The 26,000-nt window shown below is 36.7% G+C and overlaps 4 protein-coding genes across 4 annotated transcripts; 2 read left to right on the top strand and 2 right to left on the bottom strand.

Annotated features, from left to right (window-relative positions):
* Positions 1–23: 23 nt before the first annotated feature.
* Positions 24–1,244, top strand: LOC132937049 (uncharacterized; the record flags this gene model as incomplete). Its single annotated transcript, XM_061003877.1, has 1 exon — positions 24–1,244. A coding segment is annotated over exon 1 (906 nt), but the record flags the coding sequence as incomplete, so codon positions are not given.
* A 2,906-nt stretch (positions 1,245–4,150) lies between these two features.
* Positions 4,151–5,952, top strand: LOC132932632 (uncharacterized). Its single transcript, XM_060999008.1, has 3 exons — positions 4,151–4,270; positions 5,367–5,589; positions 5,660–5,952. The coding sequence occupies exons 1-3, from the start codon at positions 4,151–4,153 to the stop codon at positions 5,872–5,874; spliced, it is 558 nt and encodes a 185-aa protein (XP_060854991.1). The 3' UTR covers positions 5,875–5,952.
* A 7,987-nt stretch (positions 5,953–13,939) lies between these two features.
* Positions 13,940–18,655, bottom strand: LOC132932631 (uncharacterized). The gene has a single exon (XM_060999007.1). The coding sequence runs from the start codon at positions 18,653–18,655 to the stop codon at positions 13,940–13,942; it is 4,716 nt and encodes a 1,571-aa protein (XP_060854990.1).
* A 2,155-nt stretch (positions 18,656–20,810) lies between these two features.
* LOC132932630 (zinc finger BED domain-containing protein 4-like) lies at positions 20,811–22,169 on the bottom strand. The gene is made up of 3 exons (XM_060999006.1): positions 22,133–22,169; positions 21,327–22,064; positions 20,811–21,235 (listed from the first exon to the last, which is right to left on the bottom strand). The coding sequence occupies exons 1-3, from the start codon at positions 22,167–22,169 to the stop codon at positions 20,811–20,813; spliced, it is 1,200 nt and encodes a 399-aa protein (XP_060854989.1).
* Positions 22,170–26,000: the final 3,831 nt, after the last annotated feature.

The raw sequence follows: 26,000 nt of genomic DNA, 5'->3' as shown, positions 1-26,000 counted from the left end.
TGATGTGTGCAAACATTCCTTTACATAAAATTTCTAATGTTCAATTCCGATCGTTTCTTGAAAAATATACTCTAAATGACATCCCTAGTGTATCAACGTTGAGGAAAACTTATACAAACGATTGCTATTTAGAAGCTATTGATCAAATTAGAAAAGACGTTGTAGGGAATAAAATATGGGTTTCTATAGATGAAACGACAGATGTGCAAGGGAGATATATTGCAAACGTAATAATCGGAACTCTACTGAAGGATAGACCCGGAAAAATATATTTACTAAATACTGAAGTTTTAGAAAAAGCCAATTTTTCTACAATAACCAAACTTTTTGACAGCTCAATGTTTCTCCTGTGGCCCGACGGTGTTCGTCATGATGACGTCCTCCTATTTTTAAGCGATGCTGCGCCATACATGAAGAAAGCAGGTACAACTATCAAGGCTTTGTACTCCAAGATGATCCATATTACTTGTATAGCACACGGATTACATAGAGTGGCAGAAAATATTCGGAGTCATTTTCCTAGAGTTGATAAATTAGTGGCAAAAGGAAAGCAAGTATTTTTAAAAGCACCTTCACGTGTTTTATTTTTTAAGACAGAAGCTCCCGGAGTCCCTCTTCCTCCCGAACCTGTACTTACACGTTGGGGTTCTTGGATTGAAGCTACTTCTTATTACTGCCAATATTTTAAGCAAGTACGAGATGTTATGCAACATTTTGATTCTAACGATGCTGTATCTATAAAAGAATCTCAAGCCCTTCTAAATGAAATTTCAATGGAACCAAATTTGACTTTTATAGATTCAAATTATGGGTTTTTACCATCAACCATAACTAAATTAGAATCACAAGGTGTATCACTAACTGATTCAGTAACAACAGTAATGTTCACAAAAAATAAATTGGACGAAGTAGCGGGTGACGTTGGAATGAAAGTAAAAACAAAATTTAACCAAGTTTTAGAAAAAAACTCTGGGTTTGCAATAATATTAAAAATTTTAAAAATTTTGAATGGAGAAAAAAGTTCATCGATGGATGGTTTACCAGAAGACCTAACGGGAAATGATTTAACATTTTATAAATATGCACCAGTAACATCAACAGACGTCGAAAGAAGTTTTTCTCGGTATAAAACCATACTGGCCGACAATCGGCGATCATTCGACGTGGAAAATATTAAAAAAACATTAGTTGTGCAATGCAATAATTTATCAGGTGAGAAAAATGTTCTTAAAACTATTTTTGTATTAATATATTTAATATTTATTTTAAGGATAAATCAAAAATAATTCGAGATTGAAGAAAACCATACTAACAATCGGCGATTATTCGACGTAGAAAATATTTAAAACAAAATTAATTGTGCAATACAATGATTTTTATATTTCTTTTATATCTAATTTTTTTATTTTAATATAATATAATTCAATTTTTTTTGTGCATATTATGTTGCATATTTAATGAATTTGAATGCATATTTTCAATTTTTGATGTGCATATTTGCATGCATATTTTTCCAATTTTACCTCCTATAACTTCTCTGCCCTAGTTATGACTTACCTAAGTGTCACATAAAGTCTTTCGGTTGCACAAATTGGTTTTTTAAAATTTGTCGTTTTTTTGGTTAATTTAAATTTTACTTTGGACAAAATAAAGTCAAAAGTCTCTCTTGACATACGTAAAAAATTAAAAAACCTTTCATTATCTCTTCTTAATTCATTATAAATATGATGAAACTCGCCAAATTCATTACGTTTTTTGTTCATTTCATGAACTCCAATCCTTCTATGTTTTTTACTTCGAAAGCGATTTCGTAAAAATGTATTATCGGTAAGTAAAATACGTCGAATTTTTGAGCACAGTACCATGGTGATGACTGCAGGTGACTAAAATATTAAAGACAACGCTGATCGCGTGCTGTTTAGTGTACACACTTCATCGCTCACTGCTCAACGCTCGCCGCTCACCACCCAACGCTCACCGCGCAACGCTTTCCAATGTGCACGCGGCCTAATACTAAAAAAAAACGAATTTGACATCCAGCTTTCAGAAATAATTTATCAGAACTTTTAATGTTAGTTTACGAATGTAACAAATTATTGTAATTTATTGTAGTAGGCTTTTTCACAAACCAATTATTTTTTTATTGTGTAGGTTAAGTTATAGAATTTTTTTATATTTATGATATATTTCATTGAAACTATAAACAAAAATGTCAACAATTATTGAACAGTAATTGCTATTTTACCAAATAAAATATTTTGTCACCATCACATTATCTGTTTATAAGTATACAGTAGAAACTCGATTAATCGTCACTGTCGAGACCAGGACTATGAGGGTTAACCAAATAGACGATTAACAGAAAATCAGCCATAAGCCCATAAACTTACATATTTTACAACGTGTGTACATATATTTTCATTCAAAAATAATACAAACAACTACCGTACAAAATAATCTGTCGAAAAATAAATTACAAAACACCGTTTGTTATTTAATTTAAATAGGTATTTGTTATTCAAAAAATATTATTCATCAAAACTTGAAACAATCCACTGTTACTTAAATCATAGTTTTCAATAGGTGCTCAATGAAATTTTCCAAAGATTTATTAATTTGAACTTAGGTTAGGTATATTATGCTGTTTATATTAATATCAACTACCTATTTAAATCATTACTAATAGATACGTATATAGGAGAACAATCAACTATCGTACGCAAAGTGCTTCAGGTTAAAACGTAAAAGACGCAACATGGTTACTAAAAAATGTATTTACTCATTACGAATATTATTTTATGTGTATTTTAAAAAAGTAATTACCTACTAATTAGGTTACAAATGCATATAAAGCCATCTGGTTAAATTTGTTGTAATTTATGTATTGATACACATATTTAAGTAATCAGTAGCTTTCGTTAAAAAGTAAGTACAGCGAAGATCGAGCGCGCGGCGTAATGGTACGTGCATTAGAAATACACGGGTGACAATTTACGCAATTGTCAATGTCAATATTGTATGGACCCGCTCAACTAGACTGTTCGTGAAATAATAATGCGCCTCTCCTGCGAGAACGCCGCGTGAATCTCGCCACTGTATGTGTATGTAACTTGTGACTACTACTAGCGATTACAACGTTATCCGATCTAACTAGCCAAGCGTCCGCAGTGCCTTGTAGCGGCACCCGATTATTACCACGCCGCCGAAAACACGGCCAGTGAGCAATCTATAGTATTTATAATCAATGGTAATACTATATACAGGCATAAATACGTGCGTCGGAAGATTCGATTTTTTTCGCGAATCTCGCCGTTTCGACATCCGGGGGTGGCGGAGCCGTGGCGAAGCGGTGGGATCGCCGGCTCAAAAGCACTCAGCGGACGCCGGGACGGCGAAACGGCTTAAGAGTCAAAGATTTGACACTAGTTTTCATCTCAGTAGATAGGTATGTAGATAAGGCGTCGGTGCGGATGACGCGGGGGTCGTGGTTTCGATGCCGGGAGTTAATTTGCGGCGGCCGTGTTAAATCGGAATTTTTTTTTTCACATTTTTTTTTTTTGTCATTTTCCTTTCGCTATCATTTTCGCCATATCATATTATATTCGTATTGAACGAAAATTGACCTTTTTTTTCAAAATTCGAGTTTTACCCCTTTTGAAGACGTCGGACCTCCCCCTTGATGACTTAATCGCGTTCTCCGCTAAATGTATTGACCGCCTGCGGCTGTACTTCGTTCGCGAACAGCGAGATCGGACGTCGTCGTTATTATTATATACAGGCATATATATATGCGTCGAAGCGTTCGATTTTATATTTTACTGACTTTTGCCTACTCGGTTTCGGTGACGCCGTGATATATTTGATACACGATATAGCCACAGAAGGTACTGTAGGTACATGTATACTTAATAAATAAACGCCTAAAGGTGTGATTCCTATGCGCGCGGCTGTAGTCGCGTCGCGGCGCGACCGCCGTTTTCAGCCGTGCGGGTACATCTTTTTCTATTTTTAAATGTAGGTAATTCCTAAGACCGCGACTGAGCCGCGCGACCGAAGTGTGCGTCTACAGCCGCGCGGCGATGGCCGCTCCGGGAGCAGTCGAGTCGCGGTCGCGCCCTACGAATTATCATTATTTAAATTAAACACAAAAATGTCTTCCGAGACTTTGCAAATGTGTTTTTCGCCAGAAGATGATGTAAAGCTTGCTGAACTGGTGAGCAAACATCCATCTTTATTTAATGCAGGACATGAACTGTACAACGACCAAGTGGTTAGAGAAAATGTCTGGAACCAAATATCAAATGAATTAAAAAAAAATGGTAAGTTATACTATAATTTATAGTTGGCTAAATTAAAGTTATATTATTTAATATTTGAGCACTAATTCAATTCAGGTACATACTAAAAACTTATTTTATGTATAATTTGTAATCTTATGTAGTTATATAAGCATATGATATTTAATTTATACTACATAATAGCATTGATTATAAATACTATAGATAGCTCACTGCAGTACATAATACGCTGCGCCGTAATTACTCCCAATAGAGAGCGCTAAGGAATTCGGCCTATAATAAAATAAAATAATTATTTCTAATCGCCGTAATCGTCGCCGCGGACAACTGTTGTCGTGCGTCGTCGTCAAACATCGTCGTCAAACATCGTCGGCGGCGGCGTCGCAGACCGCAGTAGCCAGTAGTTCAGCGTTTGCATTTACAGACGTCGTCGCCGCTGGCGGCTAGGAATCAGAATACAAACCGTTCAGCGACGAGTTCAGACCAGCTAATTTCGCCCGAAATTTGCTCACATAAAAAGCTTTTATCTGAAATTCGATTACCTACTCGCTTGTGAACATTTAAAATACTTTTGAAATACGTCGAAACTAATAACACAAAAGTAATAACAAAATGAATAAACTAGAAGGATTTCTTAAACCATGACTAAAATATTTTCATCAACATATTCAAAAATCAAGTGTTTAAAAAATAAAAAAACTAATTAGACTCATTCAAATGTTTTTTGATTTTACGACTAATGCAATTTGTACACTGGAAATAATAAATACATCATTACCCTGCAAAATAAATAATTTTTTTTACTGTTATTGACTTATATTACCACTGTGACACCGTACTTACGCCTGTGACCAGTGACTAAGCGGTGCGAGTCGTTTGGTCGAAGGCCATTTGGTCGGATGTTTAGTTATCGAAAAACAGATGGTCGAATATTTTATTAATATAGTCGAAATATTTTGTGGTCGAATGGGTTTTTTGATCGAAGTAAAGATAATGATTAGCTTTTCGATTACTTTATCTAATAATTGTATAGATGTACCTTGCCCGTATGTAGATATATCGTAGTAGGTATATCGTAGTCTAATAAAGTACTTTGAACATTCATATATAATTGGTAGACAAGTTATGAAAACAAGAGGAAGACCAAGAAGAGAACCAGTTTACACGCCACCACTTTTCCCTCCAGAATTATGGTGTGTAGCTGAAAGGTTATCATCAGGATTGCCCAGGACGACAAATACTGCAGAATGCTGGCATAGAAAATTAAATAGATTAATATCGCCACATCCGGGTTTGTCTGAAATGGATATTATTTTTTATATCATTATTTAAATTATTAATTTTATTATTGTATACCGTAGGACTACATAAATTAATCAAAACCTTACAATCTACTCAAAACGAAACTGAAGCAGTAATTGAGATGCTACTTTATGGGCGCAGTAATAAAAAAATGAAAATTCAAGTCCAATCCCACAATATACGTTTAAAAGAAGTGCAACAAAGATTCTTAGCTGATCCAGGTTATGATTTACTAGAGTATTTAAGAGGAATAGCACAAAATTTAAAATTTTAATTATTCACTATATTATATTGTTTATACTAAACTAATACTTATAAGTTATACTAGTATATTATATACCTACAAATTATTTTAATATTTTATTACAACTTTTTTTTACCTTATAATACCTACTTTAGTTAATTTTATAATATAATTTATGTTTTTTTTAAATAATTAACACAAATATATATTTTTCGACCATAATTTCGATATATTTCGATTACATAACATTTCGATCATTTGCATTTTCGATCGAAAATGTGTTCGACCTGATACCTTTTCGATCACTTTTTTTCGATCACTAGACTTTCAGCCACTTGATTTTCGGTCAGACAACCCCCACCCGTGACTAAGCGTATTTTACAATTTATTGTTTTATTAAAATTTAACTTCTAATAAAATTCAAGCAAAAATATTATATTTTTTTCATAATAAAAATACAAGAAGAATTGTAAATTAACAAAACAATTGAGTTTATCTTCAACTTTATTTACCTATTATTTCAAATCTGTTTATGTAACAATATTATAATAAATTACTTATTTTGTACACTGCATACATAACAAAACATTAATTACAAAATTATAATTTACCTATTTATTTATTTATTTTCAAATATTCGCAATTTGGCTGCATTTTGATAACTTCGCTTTCCAAGGTTTGCATTAATCCACTTACATTCCTTATAAATGCGTGTCCTAAACAGCAGCTGTAAAATAAATTCATAGTGATCTTTACACGAATTTTGTAAAACCAAAAAATGATTATTTATTTGTCTTTCGGCTTTATGCAAAAGTTGTTTTAAAATTTGCTTTGAGCTCTTAATTTTAGGAAATGTATTTTTAAATATATTTAAACATATTGTCACTATTTGTGTTAGCTCATCAGATGGAGCTTTTAAGCCTTGTGATTGTTGCACATAATCGAACACCTTGTGTATAATTAAAAGTTCTTTTTTGTCAGCTAAGTGTTCATTTGGTTTGATTAAATTACAGTTGGCACAATTAAATTTATCAAAACATTTTTTGCTAAATAACCAGAAAAATAAGTTATTGAACACATCTCCAGTGATAAGTCAACATCATTTTCCTTCATTTGACTTTGAACTATTGTCAGAATCGGTTGTTTCGTGAACATAATTTTCATTTGACAATTCATCGTTTTCTGATAAAATTAAGTTTTCTACAGGAACATCCTTCAATACTTCAACAGTTATAAATTCATCGTCATCCGATTCACAATTATTACAACATGTTGTCAAATATTTCATCAAACTATATGTACATATATGCCCAAAACAACAGCGAAACGTGCGGGCTGTGGGGTTTCTGTTGTAGCCATTTTTTTGTCGTATCACTGAAAATAGATTTTCTAATATATCTTGCGTTAGTCGATTTGTCATTAAAAAATTGTCTTTATTTGGCCGATAGATTTTCATGTCTACTTTTTCTTGTTCGTATAGTTCTAAAATAGCAGTTGTCGTCCAAATTATTCCAATAAAACAAGGGGGCGTACTGTTTTTTTTTTGTCTTATGGCATACTTTTACCGCTTCTTTAAATAAAGCTTGTGCTTTTTTCAAGTTGTCGAACACTATTGAATTTTTAGGACTTCAAGGTCTTCTGTTTGGATTTCGGTCATATAAATTTTTGCTGTTTGCCGAATCAAACATATTATTTATGACATTAATAAATTCTGAAGTATGTAGTGCTGTATTCGATTTTAGTTGCCCAGTAGCCACACATGTTTTTATAGCTGCAGATACAGAATTACTCAAGAGTTGGATTGCTAACTTGCAGGACATTTTTTGAAAAGGGTTAGGAGATAGATGAGTTGGTGTTATTTTGGTCATAGCTCTTGCTGTTTTACTTTGGCTGTCAATTTCATACGTTTTTTTAATATCATTTATAGACACAACTTTATTGCCAATTTTAAAATCACCAGATAGTAGATTATTTCTTAAACTCTTGATAAGATGTGGCATATCGTAAATAAGAAATAATTTTTTGCCACATATTTCAGTTGAAGGATTATTTTGAGATGCACCTAGCAACGAAAACATCCGACGATTTTGTGTCCCTTGGTCACATACAATGCAAGTGGGCAATAAACCAATATCCACAATTTTTTTGACGCAATTTTTAACAATTTCGACTAAAGTATCACCTTTAACTCCACTGCCAGTAAAAAAATATGATAAAGGCAATTTCCAATTTTTGTAAAGACCACGAACCATAATTACTAACGCGTGAGAACCAAGTTTTTCAGTACGTCCCATATCACCTAAATCCTCAAACCCTTCTATTTCGTCCAAAATCTTGTTATATTCTAAAGTTTTCATTATAGAAACTTCATCTAATAGAAGAACACATTTCTTTTCATTATAATCCATATTTAAAACTTTTAACCTTATTTGTTCTAAATATTTGGCCGAAAATCCAGTGGAATAGTTAATCGACCGTAGCCAACGTGTCACTGTACTTATAGCCGGCAATACAATTCCAGTCCTTCGCATGTATTTATAAGTCGAAGGTGACTTATAATATAATGATAGCGCAACTTTTTTTTCATTAGCTGACCAAGGTTTACGATTCTTGTGTAACAATTGCATTGATACTAAACTTCTTGAGTTTTTAGATGGAAAATTAAATGTTTTAAATAAATCCTTCACATTAGATTTCTGCTTTTTGTTTGTTTTTTTCTGTTTTAATGCCGAAATAATAGAACGTTTTCTTTTTAAAAGTTTTCGAATCCTAATTAACTCTTGTTGAAGTGCGCTTTTTTTTTGGCTTTTTATTTGTCTCATTTTTGGCATAGGACTGGGAAAATCGATTTGTGCTGAGACCCAAGATTTAGTTGTAGGTGTAGCTATTGAACTCGATGGACTGTTTTCAAAAATTAGTGAACCAGGTGCTCGAATATTTGAGCAAGAATCGGAAACTTCATATTTACGATTTGGTGTCATTACTTTCAACGTTTTTGGTGAAGGTGTCAACCCTTAAACAAAATGATTTACAAATTAAAAATATATACAAGAAATATTACCGAAAACTTTGTAATAATTCTTCCAAAATTAAACCAAACGCTTTAAATTTGTTCACAACATTTAATTGAAAAAGGTGGGCAAGTGGATGTCGCTTTGCTGTACAGTAGGTTACTGAAATGGATGGAACTAAATTTGAATTCAATGATATAATATTATTGTATACGAAAAAATATTCTGAGCGAAGACGGTATGTCAGCCTATAATATTACTATTAATAGGTAGACATAATATTTTATGATATTAAATTTTTCATTTTCCCAAAAAGAATTACATTTGAAAAAGTCATTGTGTGTATAAAATATATATAAATAAATAAATACTCTAAAATTTTCATATATCCACGAATATTTTTAAATTACAACAAAATAACTAATATCCAAATGTTGTAAAATTTAATTTGACTTTCATACAGACATTTTTTTTTTTTTTTTGATAAAGCTAGATGACCTAACAATGAATCTTGTATTCAATTTTAAAATCTTAAATTTTAATGGAAAAATTTTATGAATTTCTAACTCAATATAATTTGCATATTTCGTGATTTTTACGTATTTTGTCAAGTATTGAACTAGAAATGTTTATAAAAAAAAAATTGTGACCAGATTTTTAATTCTTTTCATCTACATTTGATATAATATATAAGTAGCCTTCTATTAAATTTTCAAGCTTTTTTACCTAACAAATACAATTTTATTGATATTTATAGAAAAAACAACTAAAACAAAATGGAAACTGAAAATGTCCGTAAACAGCTCAAAATAAGTCAAAATATTTATTAAATGTTAAGGTATATAGAAAATGCTAATATAAACATTCAGTCAAAATGTCATGTATCTACAGTAATTTGTTTTGGATATACACCAAAATCCAAAAACGATTTTGTCAAAAATTGATTTTGTGTAAAAATTCCCGTTTTTCCTTAATTTTTCTTTTGTTTTTTATGGCGTTTTTGAAAACTACTGGCCACAAAGTATCAACTAGATTTACTTTCCTATCAGAAAAGATACCATTGAAGAAAATCTAAGCATTTTTACTATCCTAAAAGGTGATGACAAACAAAAAACATTTAAAAAATTAAAAAAACACACATCTTTGTAAAATCAATAAATTCATCACTTCACTCTGAATCTAAAATTTACAAATTTTTAAAAATTAAAAATATAAGTATGGTAAAATAGATTTTATCATAATCGTGTTCTTGTCATTCTTTAGTACCAACTAAAAATTAACTATAAATTTAAATTATACTGACCTTCAAACATTTCATCTGTAAATTGTTGACGACGATGTCGTGATTTTTTTGGTGTCGTTATGATTGTTTCATCAACTTGTGTGTATGCACCTAAAAATAAATAAAAGTGTTAAATTTAAATAAATATATTATCATATTATTTATTATATTATTATTTATATTATTCACTAGGTAGTTACAAGAAACCTTGTTTTAAATTTTCTAACCTTAGCTATATAGACTGGAAATTTCATAAATCTTTAACTACAAAATAATTTGCAAATGTTCGATATGTTGATGAATTTTTATCAAAATCCAAACTTTAAATGTTTATAAAAAAAAATTGTGATATTTTTCAACTGCCATTGTTACAGTATATTAGAAGTCTTATATTGAATTTCAAGCTTTTTTACCCAACATATATAATTTTATTGACATCTATAGAAAAAAAAACCGAAAAAAATGAAACAGGTGAAAATGAAAACTGAAACAGGTCAAAACAAATGAAAATATTTTGAAAATTGTATCGATTATTGTTAATGCTAATATTATAAACAGTGAAAATTTCATAAATGTATGGTCATTTGTTTTACAGTTACACCAAAAACCAAAGTTGATTTCGAAAACTCAGTTTCGTTTAAAAATTCCCAGTTTTCCTTGATTTTATTTTTGTTTTTCCCGTCGCTTTTAAAAATTTTGACCTACCCAACGCACCAAATAAATTCACTTTCCCATCGGACAAGATACTGAAGTGGAAAATCGATGCAATATTTCGATTATACTTAACGTGTACACTGTACACATTACACAGACACAAATAAAAATTAATATTAAAAACAATTAAACACGCATTATTGTAAAATCAATATCGCTCTGTTCTACAACTGCACAACATTGTAAAATAAATATATTTAAAATAGGTATATAATAATATGTATACCTACCTTCGGTAGTATTTTGATTTGATACCTGCCATGTCCAATTTATGGGTGATTTTTCAACAGTCGTATTTGTTTCGGGAACATTATCATCTATTAACTCATCTAACATTTTTTAATTTATATTATTTGCATGTGTCAAAAATAAAATACACAAAAATATGATTTTTTCTTACTTATATATTTGTTTGGTACTGCATACGGTTTAGTCGTGATTTTGGGTCTGTGGGATTAGAATAGGCATTTTTTTCGAAATGAGATGAACATACAAACTTCTTTTTTAACTTTTTAGGACTTAGAGATTCTAGTTTAATATTTCCTAAATTAAAAAATGTTTTTCCATATTATTGCAGATTTTATTACCTATATTATAGATAAATTACGAATGTTAATTACCTACTTGGCTACTTACCAGAATTAATTATCCATATTTTGGACCTTTCTTCGTTTGATGGAAAAGGATGAAATATTATATTTGATGTATTTCTACGTGTATTTGTGCAGTTAAAATATGCACATTTGTCACTAGACATTGTAATTATTTGAGAACAACACAGTAGAAATGACGTATAAATGATTTCAAAATAACATAACAAAACATAATTCTATAGTTATTACGAGATACTTAAGTAATAAATATAACAACTAAGTCTTCAAAAAAAATTGAATGATTAACGAGTATCGTTCAATTTGTACGTCCGTAATGCGCATGTTTTCCGCATGTGTACTCAGAATAAATATAATATAATTCCAATATTTTGTACAAGCGTACAAGCACTGATTATAAATAGTAAATAGTTTAATGATACTATTTATAATCAATGGTATAATTTAAAAGAGCCGAAAATACTTCGCATTGCGTGTAACGTGAAGTCTATGCAGGTATAATAATATTTTTATTTATGGAATAATATTGCAATTTAGAAAATATATAATATGATGATTGATGACAATGACTATAATATAGTAAATATTATGTGTAAATGCGTAATGTACTAATGTGTTTTAACAAACAAATATACTAATATGCATACTATAACCATTGTTGCGCCGTCAGCACTTACGTTAACAGCAGTTTACTGACGACTCGCGGATGTGTGGGAGCAAGTGATAAAGATCCAAAAATAATGTTTCACAATATAATATATATAATTATTTGATACGTACAAGTACAACACACTAAATACAATAAAGGGACAATGCCGAAGACGTCTCTTCAAACAAATGCCATATAATAATTATAATAAATAACGGACGCACACAGGTGCACAATATACAAATAAATAAGAATACAATAATAATATAATATATATATTAACGATACCGCTGGTCACCGTTTGTGGACATCGGGATCCCACGACGATTGGCGAAATATCTTCGGAATGACGGCCCTGGTGTAAACAGCCGGGCAGGGGTTAGGTCACTGACCTCTCGCAAGATGCGTAACCACGACGCGACGTAGAATGAACGATCGGCGCAGGTATATAATAATAATTATATTAAAATGATTAACGACCACGGGCACGGCGACCAATACCGGACGGCGGTGCGAAAGATGGCAACACGCGTGCGAAGAACACGACACGTTTTACGGGCGGCACAGAAGGGTACGCACACGAAAAGACTCAACCACGAGGTTTTGTGGTCGGCACACCCGAACAAAACGTGCACAAGTCGGAACGGAACGAACGGTCCGACCGCAGGAAAAAGACAGCGACGGCCGGGCCGCGGACAACCGGTGGTCAGCGAAGCCGATCGCCAAAAGTTCGCGCAAGCGCACTTCGGCGTCGGAACGTCAGCGGGGTGACAACAAGTGTCAAACGGACACACTGTTCGTAATAGGCACGAAAAGGCTCAAGTTCGAACATCCTCCCCCTATGGGAGGCCTGGCCTCACATATCGTGGAGTAACAGTAGTCGACAGCGCAGGAACCGTGGTGCATATCCCAACATTGAATCCGATCTTCGTGACGGCGGTTATCGTTAATACAAAAAAAAATTCATCACATATGGTGAACATATAGTTATTATAATAATGAACATAAGACCAGGAGAAATACATATGATATAAAATATAAAACAAAATATTAGGTAACAATATATGTACAATGTACATATATGTATAATAAATAGAAAAAATACAAAGTATAATATAAATAAAAAATAATTAATAATCAAAAAAAAATGTTTTTTTTTTTGTTTTATATATCTACCAATGGGTCATTGAGCATTTGCCCAACACTAAGCGATTGACAACATCTTTGGTAATCGCGCGTAGCATAAAAAATTAAACGGGTGAGCTGAAGCAATGTGCTGAAACGTCGGCACGCATGGTACCCACAAGGTCCCTGTACCTAACGCGACAAGAAGAACATTACTTGGTGGGTAACAGCACGAGTTTAACCACTGGTCGTACGACGCTACCTGCTTGCGTTATAACTCGAGCGACACGGACATGACCATCAGTACCTGGAAACAACTCTACTATACGACCGAGTCGCCACCTTAGGGGGGGGCTTTGGTTGTCTACTACCACGACCATATCGTCCACCTTCACATTGGGGACACCCTTGGTCCACTTGGACCTCTCCTGTAGCGTAGTCAGATACTCAGAGGACCAACGGCGCCAAAAAGACTGATGGCACTGATCCATCAACTTCCACCGATCGGTTAAACTACGGGCGGGCTCTGGACCCGATCTAGGCGGAACGGTAAGAAGCGGTTGACCTATTAAAAAATGACTAGGCGTCAAACACTCGAGATCATGCGGATCCGTCGAGGCGGGCGTGAGCGGACGCGAGTTTAAAACGGCCTCTACGCGCGCTAATATGGTCGTAAACTCTTCGTACGTGAAGATGTGTGTCCCTATGACTCGTAAAGGCGTTTCGTCGATCGCACCGCCGCTTCCCATAAGCCTCCGAAATGGGGGGCGCTAGGCGGATTGAAGTGCCACTCGCAGATAGCACGCGAATTGGCGATAGCGGCCCGGCCCTCCGGGCTGTGGATAAGCGCGCGTAATTTCTTATCAGCCCCGACGAAATTAGTGCCGCAGTCCGAGAACACGTCGCTTGGTAAACCTCGACGGGCAATAAAACGATCGAACGCAGCTAGAAAGGCGTCGGTCGACAGGTCGGTCACCACTTCGAGGTGGACAGCTTTCGTAGTGAAACAAATAAAAACCGCAATATAAATTTTGAAAATGCGGGATCTGCGTAGTCTAGTTTCGCGCATTTGTAGGGGGCCCGCATAATCAACGCCTACACGTTCGAAGGGTCGTCGCTGTTGGACACGAGTGTCGGGCAAGTCTGCCATTAACGGCTGTACGCGTTTAGCATCAAACCGCACACAAACCGAACAGTTTGTAATAATACTATGCAACACCGATCGAAGCGATATGATCCAAAATCGACGTGAAATAAGCGCGGTAAGAACTCGCGGGCCCGCATGACAAGTCACCAGGTGCCAACGATGGCACAATAAATATGCGTAATGCGAACGCTTGGCCAACAAAATCGGATGCTTGCAATCATAAGTTAATAATGAATGCCGCAGGCGTCCGCCAACGCGGATGACACCGTCCGGGTCTATAAAGGGTGCTAAACGAGCAAGCGGCTTGGACGAAACATGTTTACCTGTCGACAATTCATGTAACAGCACGGCGAAATGTACGCGCTGTGACTCAGCCTCTAATATACGAGCGGCGTTATCTAGTTCCGACTTTTGCAAATATGCGGGCGCGATGTGGTCCGGTTGTCGACGTACTCGACGAATACCGGCGGCAATAAACCGGCGCATATACGCCACCACTCGTAACATACGGTCGTAACTAGAAAAACGATTAAACCATTCGACTTTAATTTCGTCAACACGGGCGGCGCAGGACACTGGACGAAGTTCGGGCAGGTCACATAACGGTAGCGGCGAACGAGCATCATCCCATTCCGATGGGTCGCCGTACGCTAGTTGTGGGCCGTGCCAATACAATTTGTGCTGCGCTAGAGCAGCCGGCATGATGCCACGCGACGCGCAGTCGGCGGGGTTATTGACCGAGTCAACATGCCGCCATCGACAATCCGGCAGTAAATTGCGAACTTGGTGCACTCGATTCGACACATAAATTTTAAATGCTTCGTGCGGGGCACTTAACCATGATAACACTATCGTGGAATCTGACCACGCATTTATACCGACAATATTAAGTTGCGGGGCCAAAATGTCGCGGACGCGACTTAACCATCGAGCCAATAACAACGCGGCGTTTAATTCTAATCGGGGGATGGTTAATGATTTTATGGGCGCTAATTTAGTTTTTGTACCAATTAAAAATACGGACGCGTTAACATCGACGTCAGCCATGCGCACATACACGACCGCCGCGTAGCCGAGTTGCGAGGCGTCACAAAATCCAATTAAATAGCACGGCGCGCCGCGACTCGAGTTCAAATGACGCGGAACCCGAATATTTAATAACGACGGTAAGTCGGAGACGAACGCGATCCATTCGTCGTGAATATTGTTTGGTAAAGGCTCATCCCAAGTCATGCCAAGTTGCCAGGTACGCTGCATTATAGACTTAGCTAAAAATACCGCGGGAGCGAACACACCTAGCGGGTCGAATATACGCGCTACTAAAGAAAGAATGCCACGTTTAGTGCATACGGGTGCTGAGTCGAGACTTAACGCGCAACAGAAAAAATCCCCCTCGGGATGCCATTGTAAGCCGAGCACCTTGGTACCGTAGCCGTCGACCGATTCGAATGGCATAGGCGCACACACGCGATCTGCGGCTGATACCGCGTCTAAAACGCGTGGCGTATTTGACGCCCACTTTTTCAGTTCTAATCCCGATTTGTTCATAACAGAGATTAAATCGGACTGCAATTTTAATACGTTCGAAATTGTATCTGCCCCGTCGCAAATGTCGTCGACATAGGTTTGACGTGTCAACGCATTACCCACAAACTCGAAATTATCGCAATCATCGGATGCGATAGTTTGTAACACGCGTAGAGCGAGATAAGGCGCGCAATTAACGCCGTACGTGACGGTATTTAGCTCATATTCTACAAGTGCGTCGTGTGGCGACGGTCGCCATAAAATATGTTGGAATTGACGATATTCCGGTAAAATTAATATTTGTCTATACATTTTGCAGATGTCGGTCGTAAAAACGTACTTGGGGACCCGAAATCTAGTCAAAATGTCGACTATGTCCTGTTGTAATTTAGGACCGGTAAACAAACAATTATTCAATGACGGTCCGCGACTACTTTGCGCGGAAGCGTCGAATACAACGCGTATTTTATTTTCGTCGATCGCCGGACGATACACCGCATGGTGCGGAATAAAATAACGTCCCGGGGACGTTGCGACGGACATATGACCTAGCGAAATGTATTCCGACATGAATTGGACATATAAAGATTTTAATTGAGGGCTTGTAGCCAATTTACGTTCGAGTGCGTCAAAACGGCGCACCGCGAGTTCGCGGGACCCGACAAATGTATCAGCTGACGGCGGAGCACGAAAGGGCAACGGTACCGAAAAACGGCCACACGGCAAACGTATAGACTGTTCACAAAATAATTTTTCACAACGCCCCTCGTCCGTGAACGTCGCGGGCGCAGCCGCTGGCTCCTCAACCTGCCAGAACCGTTCCATTAACCCTTCAATGGAAACAGTCATAGCGACCGGCACCGATTGATACGGGTGAGCCTCTCGGGCGTCCACTGGACCGATTAAGATCCAACCAAAGACCGAACTAAACGCCGTAGGTAAAGCTTTGTCCACCGAAAATTTTCGACCGTCCATTATTGACGCATATACGTCGCCGCCTAATAATATGTCAATAGGTGAAGTGATATCGAATGACGGGTCGGCGAGCGCGAGGTTAGAGTACCTCTCTTTAATGCTCGAGTGTAGCGTTGTTCGAGGCAAGTCACTCGTTATGGCGGGCAACACCCACGCATTTATGGAAAGCACAGGTTCGGACGCAAACCGCGGCTGTACGTTACATTCAACGCGACCTTGGACATTTACTACGGGAACTCCGGATAAACCGCTTATCGGGGCAGTCCAACGGGAACGCTTAAGGCCTAACCGATCGGCACACGCACTCGTAACGGCGCTTATCTGCGACGCGCAATCAATTAATGCGCGCATTGTTTGCCACGACCCGGAACGATCGCGCATATGCACTAGCGCGGTACCTAAAATTATAGACGACGCCTGGTGTGGAGGGGGACGCGGCAAGGACGCGCATAACGACGCCTCGGCAGCCGGTGACTCGTTTCGAACATCGTGATCTCTACTGGACGATATACTATGATGAAGAAGCGAGTGGTGTTTACGCGTGCAGTTCTGACAACTCGATTTAGCATTACATTTGGGAGCCCAGTGCTCGTCACTAAAGCAATTAAAGCATAATTTTTTATCGCGCGTCCATCGAGCGCGCTCGTCGGGACCCCAATTTTTAAACCGCGCACACGATGTTAGTGCGTGCGTACCCGCACAACATGGGCACGTACTATTTGACTTGGACGTGACTAAAGACGTCAACCGAGGCTTCCCTGCGTAATCTCCCCCCTTTCGGAACTGACCTGTCGACTTTGACGGCGCATTATTAGTACTACTTTTGTGGGATTCGCCCACAACTTCGAGAATGGCCACTCGGGACCGGAGAAAGTCTAATAATTGTCCTATCGACGGGTAATCGACTGTACTATTCGCTTCAAATAATTTGCGGGTAGAAACTGGTAAACGTCGAAACGCTATAGAAAATAAAATAAAAGACCCAGAGTCTGGTATTTTTAGCGCGTCTAATAATGAGATGGATTCACTGAACGTGCCTACAAATGTGTTCAAGTCGTTAAGCGACTCTTGTGTCATGGCCGACGATTGCAGTAGCTTGTCGACGAGTGACGTGGCGACCAAACGCGGTCGATTAAATTTGTCAGATAAGGTGCTCATTACTAACTCGTAATTGTCCGCCGACACCGGTATGCCTCGGACAGCGTCGGCTGCGGCACCTTTTAGACAACCTATTAGATAGTACATCTTATCGATGTTTGATAAATTAGATCGCTTATGGACAAGCGCGGAAAATCTATCGCGAAAATTGGGCCACGATCGGTAATCACCCTCGAACGAGGGTAGAGGTATATCAGGTAAGCGGGAGAGTGACTTAACCGGATCCTCGCGCGATTTCTGGACACTTAATGTCCCCTCTCGGAGATACGACAAGTCGACGGCGTCGGCACCTGTCGGGATTAACCGCTGGGCGATATTTTTAGCCGAGTTAATTAGTTGGCGTACCTCCGCTATCATGTCGGGTGAATAGTCGGCGAGCTTATCGGACGCCGCTAAAAGGTCTAATACGGAATCGTCATCCGTCCGAAATTGAAACCATAGCGCGTCTAAATCAGCCGCGTTTAACGCAAACTCTGAGGCTAGATCAGGCTCTGATTGTACGCGCAACGCCATAGTATGTATAGCTCGAATCTGCGATATAATGGTAGTACGCTTTACTTTAGCACGCGCGAGCAGGCGCGAAGTACGCTCAATGTCTTTCTCGTCTGTCATTACGAGCGAAGTGTATTATAATATAAATATATAAATAGAATATATAATCCAAATACAAATAAAAAATAAAAATAAATTATGTCGCCTATAAGCACCGTAGGAAACACTATGTGGATACCAGCCCACCAAAATCCAGCACACCGCTACCGAACCCCCACAAAGGTCGGAAAACCACGCTCTGCTACCAAAAATGTTGCGCCGTCAGCACTTACGTTAACAGCAGTTTACTGACGACTCGCGGATGTGTGGGAGCAAGTGATAAAGATCCAAAAATAATGTTTCACAATATAATATATATAATTATTTGATACGTACAAGTACAACACACTAAATACAATAAAGGGACAATGCCGAAGACGTCTCTTCAAACAAATGCCATATAATAATTATAATAAATAACGGACGCACACAGGTGCACAATATACAAATAAATAAGAATACAATAATAATATAATATATATATTAACGATACCGCTGGTCACCGTTTGTGGACATCGGGATCCCACGACGATTGGCGAAATATCTTCGGAATGACGGCCCTGGTGTAAACAGCCGGGCAGGGGTTAGGTCACTGACCTCTCGCAAGATGCGTAACCACGACGCGACGTAGAATGAACGATCGGCGCAGGTATATAATAATAATTATATTAAAATGATTAACGACCACGGGCACGGCGACCAATACCGGACGGCGGTGCGAAAGATGGCAACACGCGTGCGAAGAACACGACACGTTTTACGGGCGGCACAGAAGGGTACGCACACGAAAAGACTTAACCACGAGGTTTTGTGGTCGGCACACCCGAACAAAACGTGCACAAGTCGGAACGGAACGAACGGTCCGACCGCAGGAAAAAGACAGCGACGGCCGGGCCGCGGACAACCGGTGGTCAGCGAAGCCGATCGCCAAAAGTTCGCGCAAGCGCACTTCGGCGTCGGAACGTCAGCGGGGTGACAACAAGTGTCAAACGGACACACTGTTCGTAATAGGCACGAAAAGGCTCAAGTTCGAACAACCATAAATATGACTATACAATAACTAATTAATATATTTTAATAATTAGGGACTAATTTAAAAATAAATATTCAACCTATTTAATGGGGTGGAGGGGGGAGGGGGGTGCCACCGTTTAACTTACAGCTTACATTGAAAAGTGAAGACTATAAACAAACATTAATTTTTACTTTGACAATTACTTTGGTAATAATAATACTAATATTTAGTATCAATGTTAATAATCATAAGTTAAATCATTTTATTTTATTATTTTTTCAAGCAGTTGTAGGTAATGATTTTCATCAATGAATCACATTTCTGGATACAACCATATTTAATTAAATTGTTAAGTTCTATTGTTATAATTGTAAATTGTAAAGAAAACTGTACTACTAGCTGAAATGGAAAGGGTACATTTTGGCCAAAAAGGAGGCCACCCATCTAGGATTATATTATTATGGATAGGTATTTAATATTTATTATTTTGTAATCGTTGGTAGTGCGCCAGTGTAACGACAAGTTAGGTACCAAGTTTACATTATAGTATTATACGAGTATTGTCTATTGTCTTTGTAGACTAGTGATGAGATAAAATAGCAGTAGCAGTGATTTTTCACTAGTGATTTTAAAGTAGCAGTCACAGTTGCTACTCCAGATATTTTGATACCAGTGATTGCTACTTTTTGTTAATTTGGGTAGAGATAACCGATAATATGATATTTGACTTTTTTTTAGAGAATTGCTACTGCTACCCAATATATACAATAATTATTGTACAAATCTGTGGCTGCTACAATAAATTGAAATATCAAAATATAATAATATAACAATTTCTGATAATCATGGTAAAGTGTGATATTATGATGTAATAGGTACCACTGGTGGTGGTGTAATATAATATGGAAATATTTTGATAACATCTAAACATGGATCTTACCTTATCAATTTTAAATTTAATAATCAACTCTTTATTCTATGATAAATGATAATTAATAATTTATTATTACTTAATACTTACAAAAATGTATAGATTTTAAAATGTAAGATGCATATCTTTTGCATGAAAATTAATTAAAATTAATCTTATTATTAAAATATAAGCTGATGTCTGATAATTTATAACAATCAAGTATAGGTGTCATTGTTAAGTACATTAGTCTAGTCATTATGATTTAAAAATAACAACATCTGTGCTTTTTTAGAATTTAAGCGACATCTTCGATCAGATAAAATTAAGCCTGCTTTTGAAAACACACGCTCGCATGGTACCGATGAACTTAAACAGCACAACATTCTTCTTGCCAAAATGCTAAGAAAAGGAAAATTATATTTTTGTTCTTGCCACCAGACTAAAGGACTACATTGTCTTGGAATTAACAATTCTTCCATATAACGCTGAACTTCTATAATTGCTCGTGCGGTTGAGGTTCTTTCAGAAGGTTGGTTGCTAGTTACTTGTGTATCAATTGATTGCCAAATAGAAAATGCCCTTTCATTTGGCCCTGATGTTATTTCTGCTGAAGTTGTTTCTACGTTTGATCTTATTTCAGATCTGGTTAATGAAATTAAATGACTTGTTGATTCTATGATGTCATTTTTTTATGGAATTCAGCATACCTTGGTTGTTTTCAAATGGAACAGTTTTAAAACGTGGATCCAGGAATGTACATTTACCTAATGTATTGCTTTTTTGTATGTTACCCCAACTTTGTCTCTCATTCATACCTTTAACTAAATTATTAATTAAATTAATTGTTCTTGGTGTGTAATTAGATCTTTTTAATTGTTCACAGACATTTTGTAGACCTTGAACTATAACAATAGTCAATGAAGCAGTCATGTACTGTTCTCCACTGATAGCTTTTGTTGCTTCTTCAAATGGACTTAAAACTTGACAAAAGTGTTTTACAGTTAACCATTCTTCTGGGCTCAAGGTATTGGGAGCTTTGTCTAAAAGACCTATTGTTCCTCTGATTGCTACTTCCAAATCAACAAAGCGTTGTAGCATATAAAATGTTGAGTTCCAACGTGTTGCAACATCTTGGAGCATTTTTTTTGGTTGTTTTTCTCCTAAATTAATTTGGTAAGTCATTAACTTATGGTGAGCAGTGGTACTTTTTCTAAAATGTGTGGAAATATCTTTAACTTTATCAATAAGACCAGATTCTTCTTTTAATGCAGATTGTACAATCAAATTAAGGGTGTGAGCAAAACAGCCAAGATTTTTTAATTTTAAAATGTTTAACGCATTTTTTATATTAGGTGCATTATCAGACACAGCAAACACAATTTTCTTTTCCACACCCCATTGTTGTAAAACATTCTTGATTTCCTTACTAAGATTTTCACTTGTATGGCTTGCACTATAAGGATGGCAACTCAATAAAATTGACTTGAGTACAAAATTTTGATCTATAAAATGTAATGTTATAGTCTTAAACCTTCTGTGTTTCTGGAAGTCCAACAGTCGGTTGTAATACAAGCGGTTTCCAAGTCCTTTTCAATTACATCTTTCATTGCATTCAAACATTTTTCATACTCTGCAGGGATCAATACTTTGGATATGGAATGGCGGTTAGGAATTTTATAAGCAGGATTAAGCAAATGTACAAATTCTTTGAAACCAATTTCCCCGTCCAATACGTTTCCCCGTACGACATTTCCCCGTCCATATTATATTATTTATAAAATCTTGAAAGAATAATATAAAAATTCCGATTTCGTACTATCTATACATCACGTATACATATCGATATATACCCGTCCATTAATCTAAATGAAATCGGCTTCAAATTGTATAGATATTTTTCGCTATCGGTGCAAACCTAAATAATACGCAGATAAACTAATAGTCAACACACATTATAGATTGTCTGTAATATTATCTACGATTTATACGGTGACGACGAATCTGATGACGGGCCTACAGTTCAGTCGTCAATCCGCTTTTGATGTTCAATTAATTTTGTTTTACGCCGTCCGTGTTTGTCCGTTGTTTTGCTTATTGTTATAGTGCGTTATTTTAATTCACTTCATTAACAATTTTTACAATATCTTTAAATTACGTGAAAAGTTCAAAAGGAAAAGACTTACTAGTGTACTCAGGATATATTTTTGAAAAAGATTATATAAAAAAACAAAAAACTTATTGGAAATGTATAAAATACAATACTGATAAATGCCGTGGAAGGGCACATACTAAAAATAGTGAGGTTTCTTTTCATAAAGACGATCTGCATAATCATACGCCAAATAATAAGGACATTGGTGTTAAAAAATGTATTGCACAAATAAAAGAAATGTCGAATCAAATTGAGTCAACTCCACAACAAATTGTTGCTAAAATGTCATGTTCTTCTCAAGCAGTATCTGCCGCCTTACCAACAGTTAATGCAATGAAAAAAACCATTCAACGAATAAGGCATCGAAAAAATGCACCTCCAGCAAACCCGAGTATGTTATCAGAGTTAATTATTTTTGAACCATATAATATTACCTTAGACAACGAGAAATTTCTTCTATACGATAGTGGCGTGGATGACAATAATAGATTATTATTATTTTCGACAAAAAATAATTTAAAGATTTTAGCGTCTGAGCAAAGTCATTGGTTTATAGATGGCACGTTTAAATCAACACCACATTTGTTTACTCAAATTCTATCCATACATGCGATAAAATATAATGCGGTATTGCCATTAGTTTTTGTACTTTTACCTAACAAATCAAAAGAGAGTTATACTCGAGTTGCCCGTGAACTTTAACATACAATTTAACTTTATATTAATGATTACCAGTTCTCACTCACCTAAAAACTGCAATATAGTATGTACCTACTACATAGTAAAGAGCATAAAATCAAATTAATAAACAGTTAATTTAAAGGTAAATAACAAATTGATATACACAGCTATTGCTTTTATTGTCTACCTTTATTGAGCAATATTTATTGCGCTCGATTATGTGGTTAAATATTAAATATGTAATACCTATACTATGCAGTGGGTACTTAATATATTACAGTTTTTAGGTGAGTCAGATTTGGTAATATACTGCAACAGATTCTAAATAATATTAATATAATAACAAAATAGAACTTATGGAATATATGGGACGGTTCTTTTATACATGAATTAGACAATAGTAATATAATTTACCTACATTGTATACTATGTAGGTAGTACTAAATATATTACGGTTTTTATTACAATTTTATGTATGATACAAAGCTGCTGTAGATACTATATAATACAATAATTATTATGAACTAATAGATCTAAATGTATTTAATTAAATTCTGGCAGTTAAATTGTATAAAGATATGGCTATACTATTTGATATTACTTATGTAGGTAGGTTTAGTTATGAGTATTAAGTGATCAATTAAACTATTTGATAAATAATTAGCTACATTTATTAAGCATCGTTTGATAGGTTCAATCATTAGCATAAAATTAAATTAATAAAATATAACAAATATACACAGCTAATGCTTTTATTATCTTATAATAATTAAACTAAATGTAAACTATATAGTACCCACTTCATTCATTACAGATTTTTGGTGAGTCAAATTTGTTGTAGCATACAAATGATGATACAGATTTTAAATAATACAATATTAATAAAGAAAATAAAAATGTATGTATTTAATTAAAGTCTGGAAATTAAATTGTATGATTATATGACTATATACTATTTGAAACAACTTATATAGGTAGGTTTAATTATGAGTATTATATGAAATCAACTATTTAATACATAATAAATTAATTTCTCGAATAGACAATAGTAACATAAATAATGTACATGTATACTATGTTGTGCTAAATATATAACAGTTCAAGTGAGTTTATTTACCCCGTAAAGAGCATAAAATCAAATAATTAAACAGTTAATTTAAAGGTAAATAACAAATTGATATACACAGCTATTGCTTTTATTGTCTACCTTTATTGAGCAATATTTATTGAACACGATTATGTGGTTAAATGTTAATTATTAAATACTTAATATATTACAGTTTTTAGGTGAGTCAAATTTGGTAATCATAAATTTAGTGTAGCATACAAAATATACTGCAACAGATTCTAAATAATACAATAACAAAATAGAACTTATGGAATATATGGGACGGTTCTTTTATACTTGAATTAGACACGAGACTCCCGGGTTTGATGCCTTGCGGCTACAACCGTGGACCTCACATTAGCGCTGTGCGCTAGTCGAGGGCCACGGAGGTTCATGGTCGACGTACAGTAGTTTTCCCCACCGGCCGGTTAGGTTAGGTGCTACTTTTACCCACCGGCCACGCGTCGTCTATGGACCACGAGCACCGAACGCACCTACGTTCCCACCGAAGTCGGGAGAGAGTGCGCCCGTACCGTTGGCTGAGGCGTGCACGTGCCCTTCGCCACCCAGGTCGGGTCGCAAGCTATCCTCATTGCTTCCCGTTTTTGGTTACGGACAACCTCCAGTGCATATAGCCCCACTGGTATGCTGGGTGAGCGCTAAGGAGATACTCACTCGGCAGCCTTCCCCTAGACCGAGCTTGGTCTTTTTACCACATAGTTAGCTCCCACTAACAGCCACTCCGAAACCAATCCGCCGTCGACCACGCTCCGACCAGGCCGTAGCGCGACCGCCGTGTGAGGGCACGTTGTCAATTGCTCGACTCCGCGGGGCTCCCCCACATCCCGAAGTACCATTCTCGCCCCGGTTAGGAAGGCCCATCAATGGTTGGATGGTCGGACCGAGCTTCGTCGGCTTTTGAAGCCTCTGCTGTGATCCTACCGAGATTTTGGGCCGTGTACCGCGGGCTCACGGTTTGCCCTCACCGGGCTGCGCTCGCTGCCGGCGCGGTGGCCGCGACCCCCCGAGTTAAAGGCTCGGTAGCCTTTGCCGCGCCTCCCAGAGGCATCACCGAGGTGATCGACTCGCTCTTCACGAGGTCGCAGTCAGAACCTCCGACACCCTAGTCCCCGAAGGTTTCGGCGTGTCCGCGTCCCAGACGCCGGCCCCGGCTGGCCAGTTCCCTTTTAGTCGCCTTTTACGACAATCAGGGAGTACTGTTGCTGAATTCTGGACGGCCCCCAGCAACAGGGCCGTATCTCCACGTCCCTGACGCGTGAGCACGCCCCGGTCAGGACGCGCTCGAGCGAAGCCCGCCGCTTGTGCCACTTACGCCTTACGCGCTCACCCGGGCAACCCCGAGTCTGTGCCATTCACCTCCTGGTAAGGCGGCGTCCTGACCTTAGTAGGTCATACCTATCTGCTCTATTTTTTAGGCTGTTTTTGCTGAACGTTCTTAGTGCTTCGTATGTTTTCCTAGTCTGAAGGAAGGCTCCA

This window comes from Metopolophium dirhodum, chromosome 1 (genome assembly GCF_019925205.1).
Source record: "Metopolophium dirhodum isolate CAU chromosome 1, ASM1992520v1, whole genome shotgun sequence".
Lineage (NCBI taxonomy): Eukaryota > Metazoa > Arthropoda > Insecta > Hemiptera > Aphididae > Metopolophium > Metopolophium dirhodum.
Note: the sequence above shows the minus strand (reverse complement) of the source record. Positions and strands in the feature narration are given on the sequence as shown.

Coding starts and splice junctions, on each gene's coding strand:
- LOC132932630 (XM_060999006.1), bottom strand. CDS start 22,169: ATGAAAGATGTAATTGAAAAGGACTTGGAAACCGCTT. Junction 22,065..22,132: donor AAAGGACTTGGAAACCGCTT/GTATTACAACCG, acceptor TACATTTTATAG/ATCAAAATTTTGTACTCAAG. Junction 21,236..21,326: donor ACAAAAAAGCAATACATTAG/GTAAATGTACAT, acceptor ATGACATCATAG/AATCAACAAGTCATTTAATT.
- LOC132932632 (XM_060999008.1), top strand. CDS start 4,151: ATGTCTTCCGAGACTTTGCAAATGTGTTTTTCGCCAGAAGATGATGTA. Junction 4,271..5,366: donor AACTGTACAACGACCAAGTG/GTTAGAGAAAAT, acceptor ATATCGTAGTAG/GTATATCGTAGTCTAATAAA. Junction 5,590..5,659: donor ATTAATATCGCCACATCCGG/GTTTGTCTGAAA, acceptor TGTATACCGTAG/GACTACATAAATTAATCAAA.
- LOC132932631 (XM_060999007.1), bottom strand. CDS start 18,655: ATGACAGACGAGAAAGACATTGAGCGTACTTCGCGCCTGCTCGCGCGT.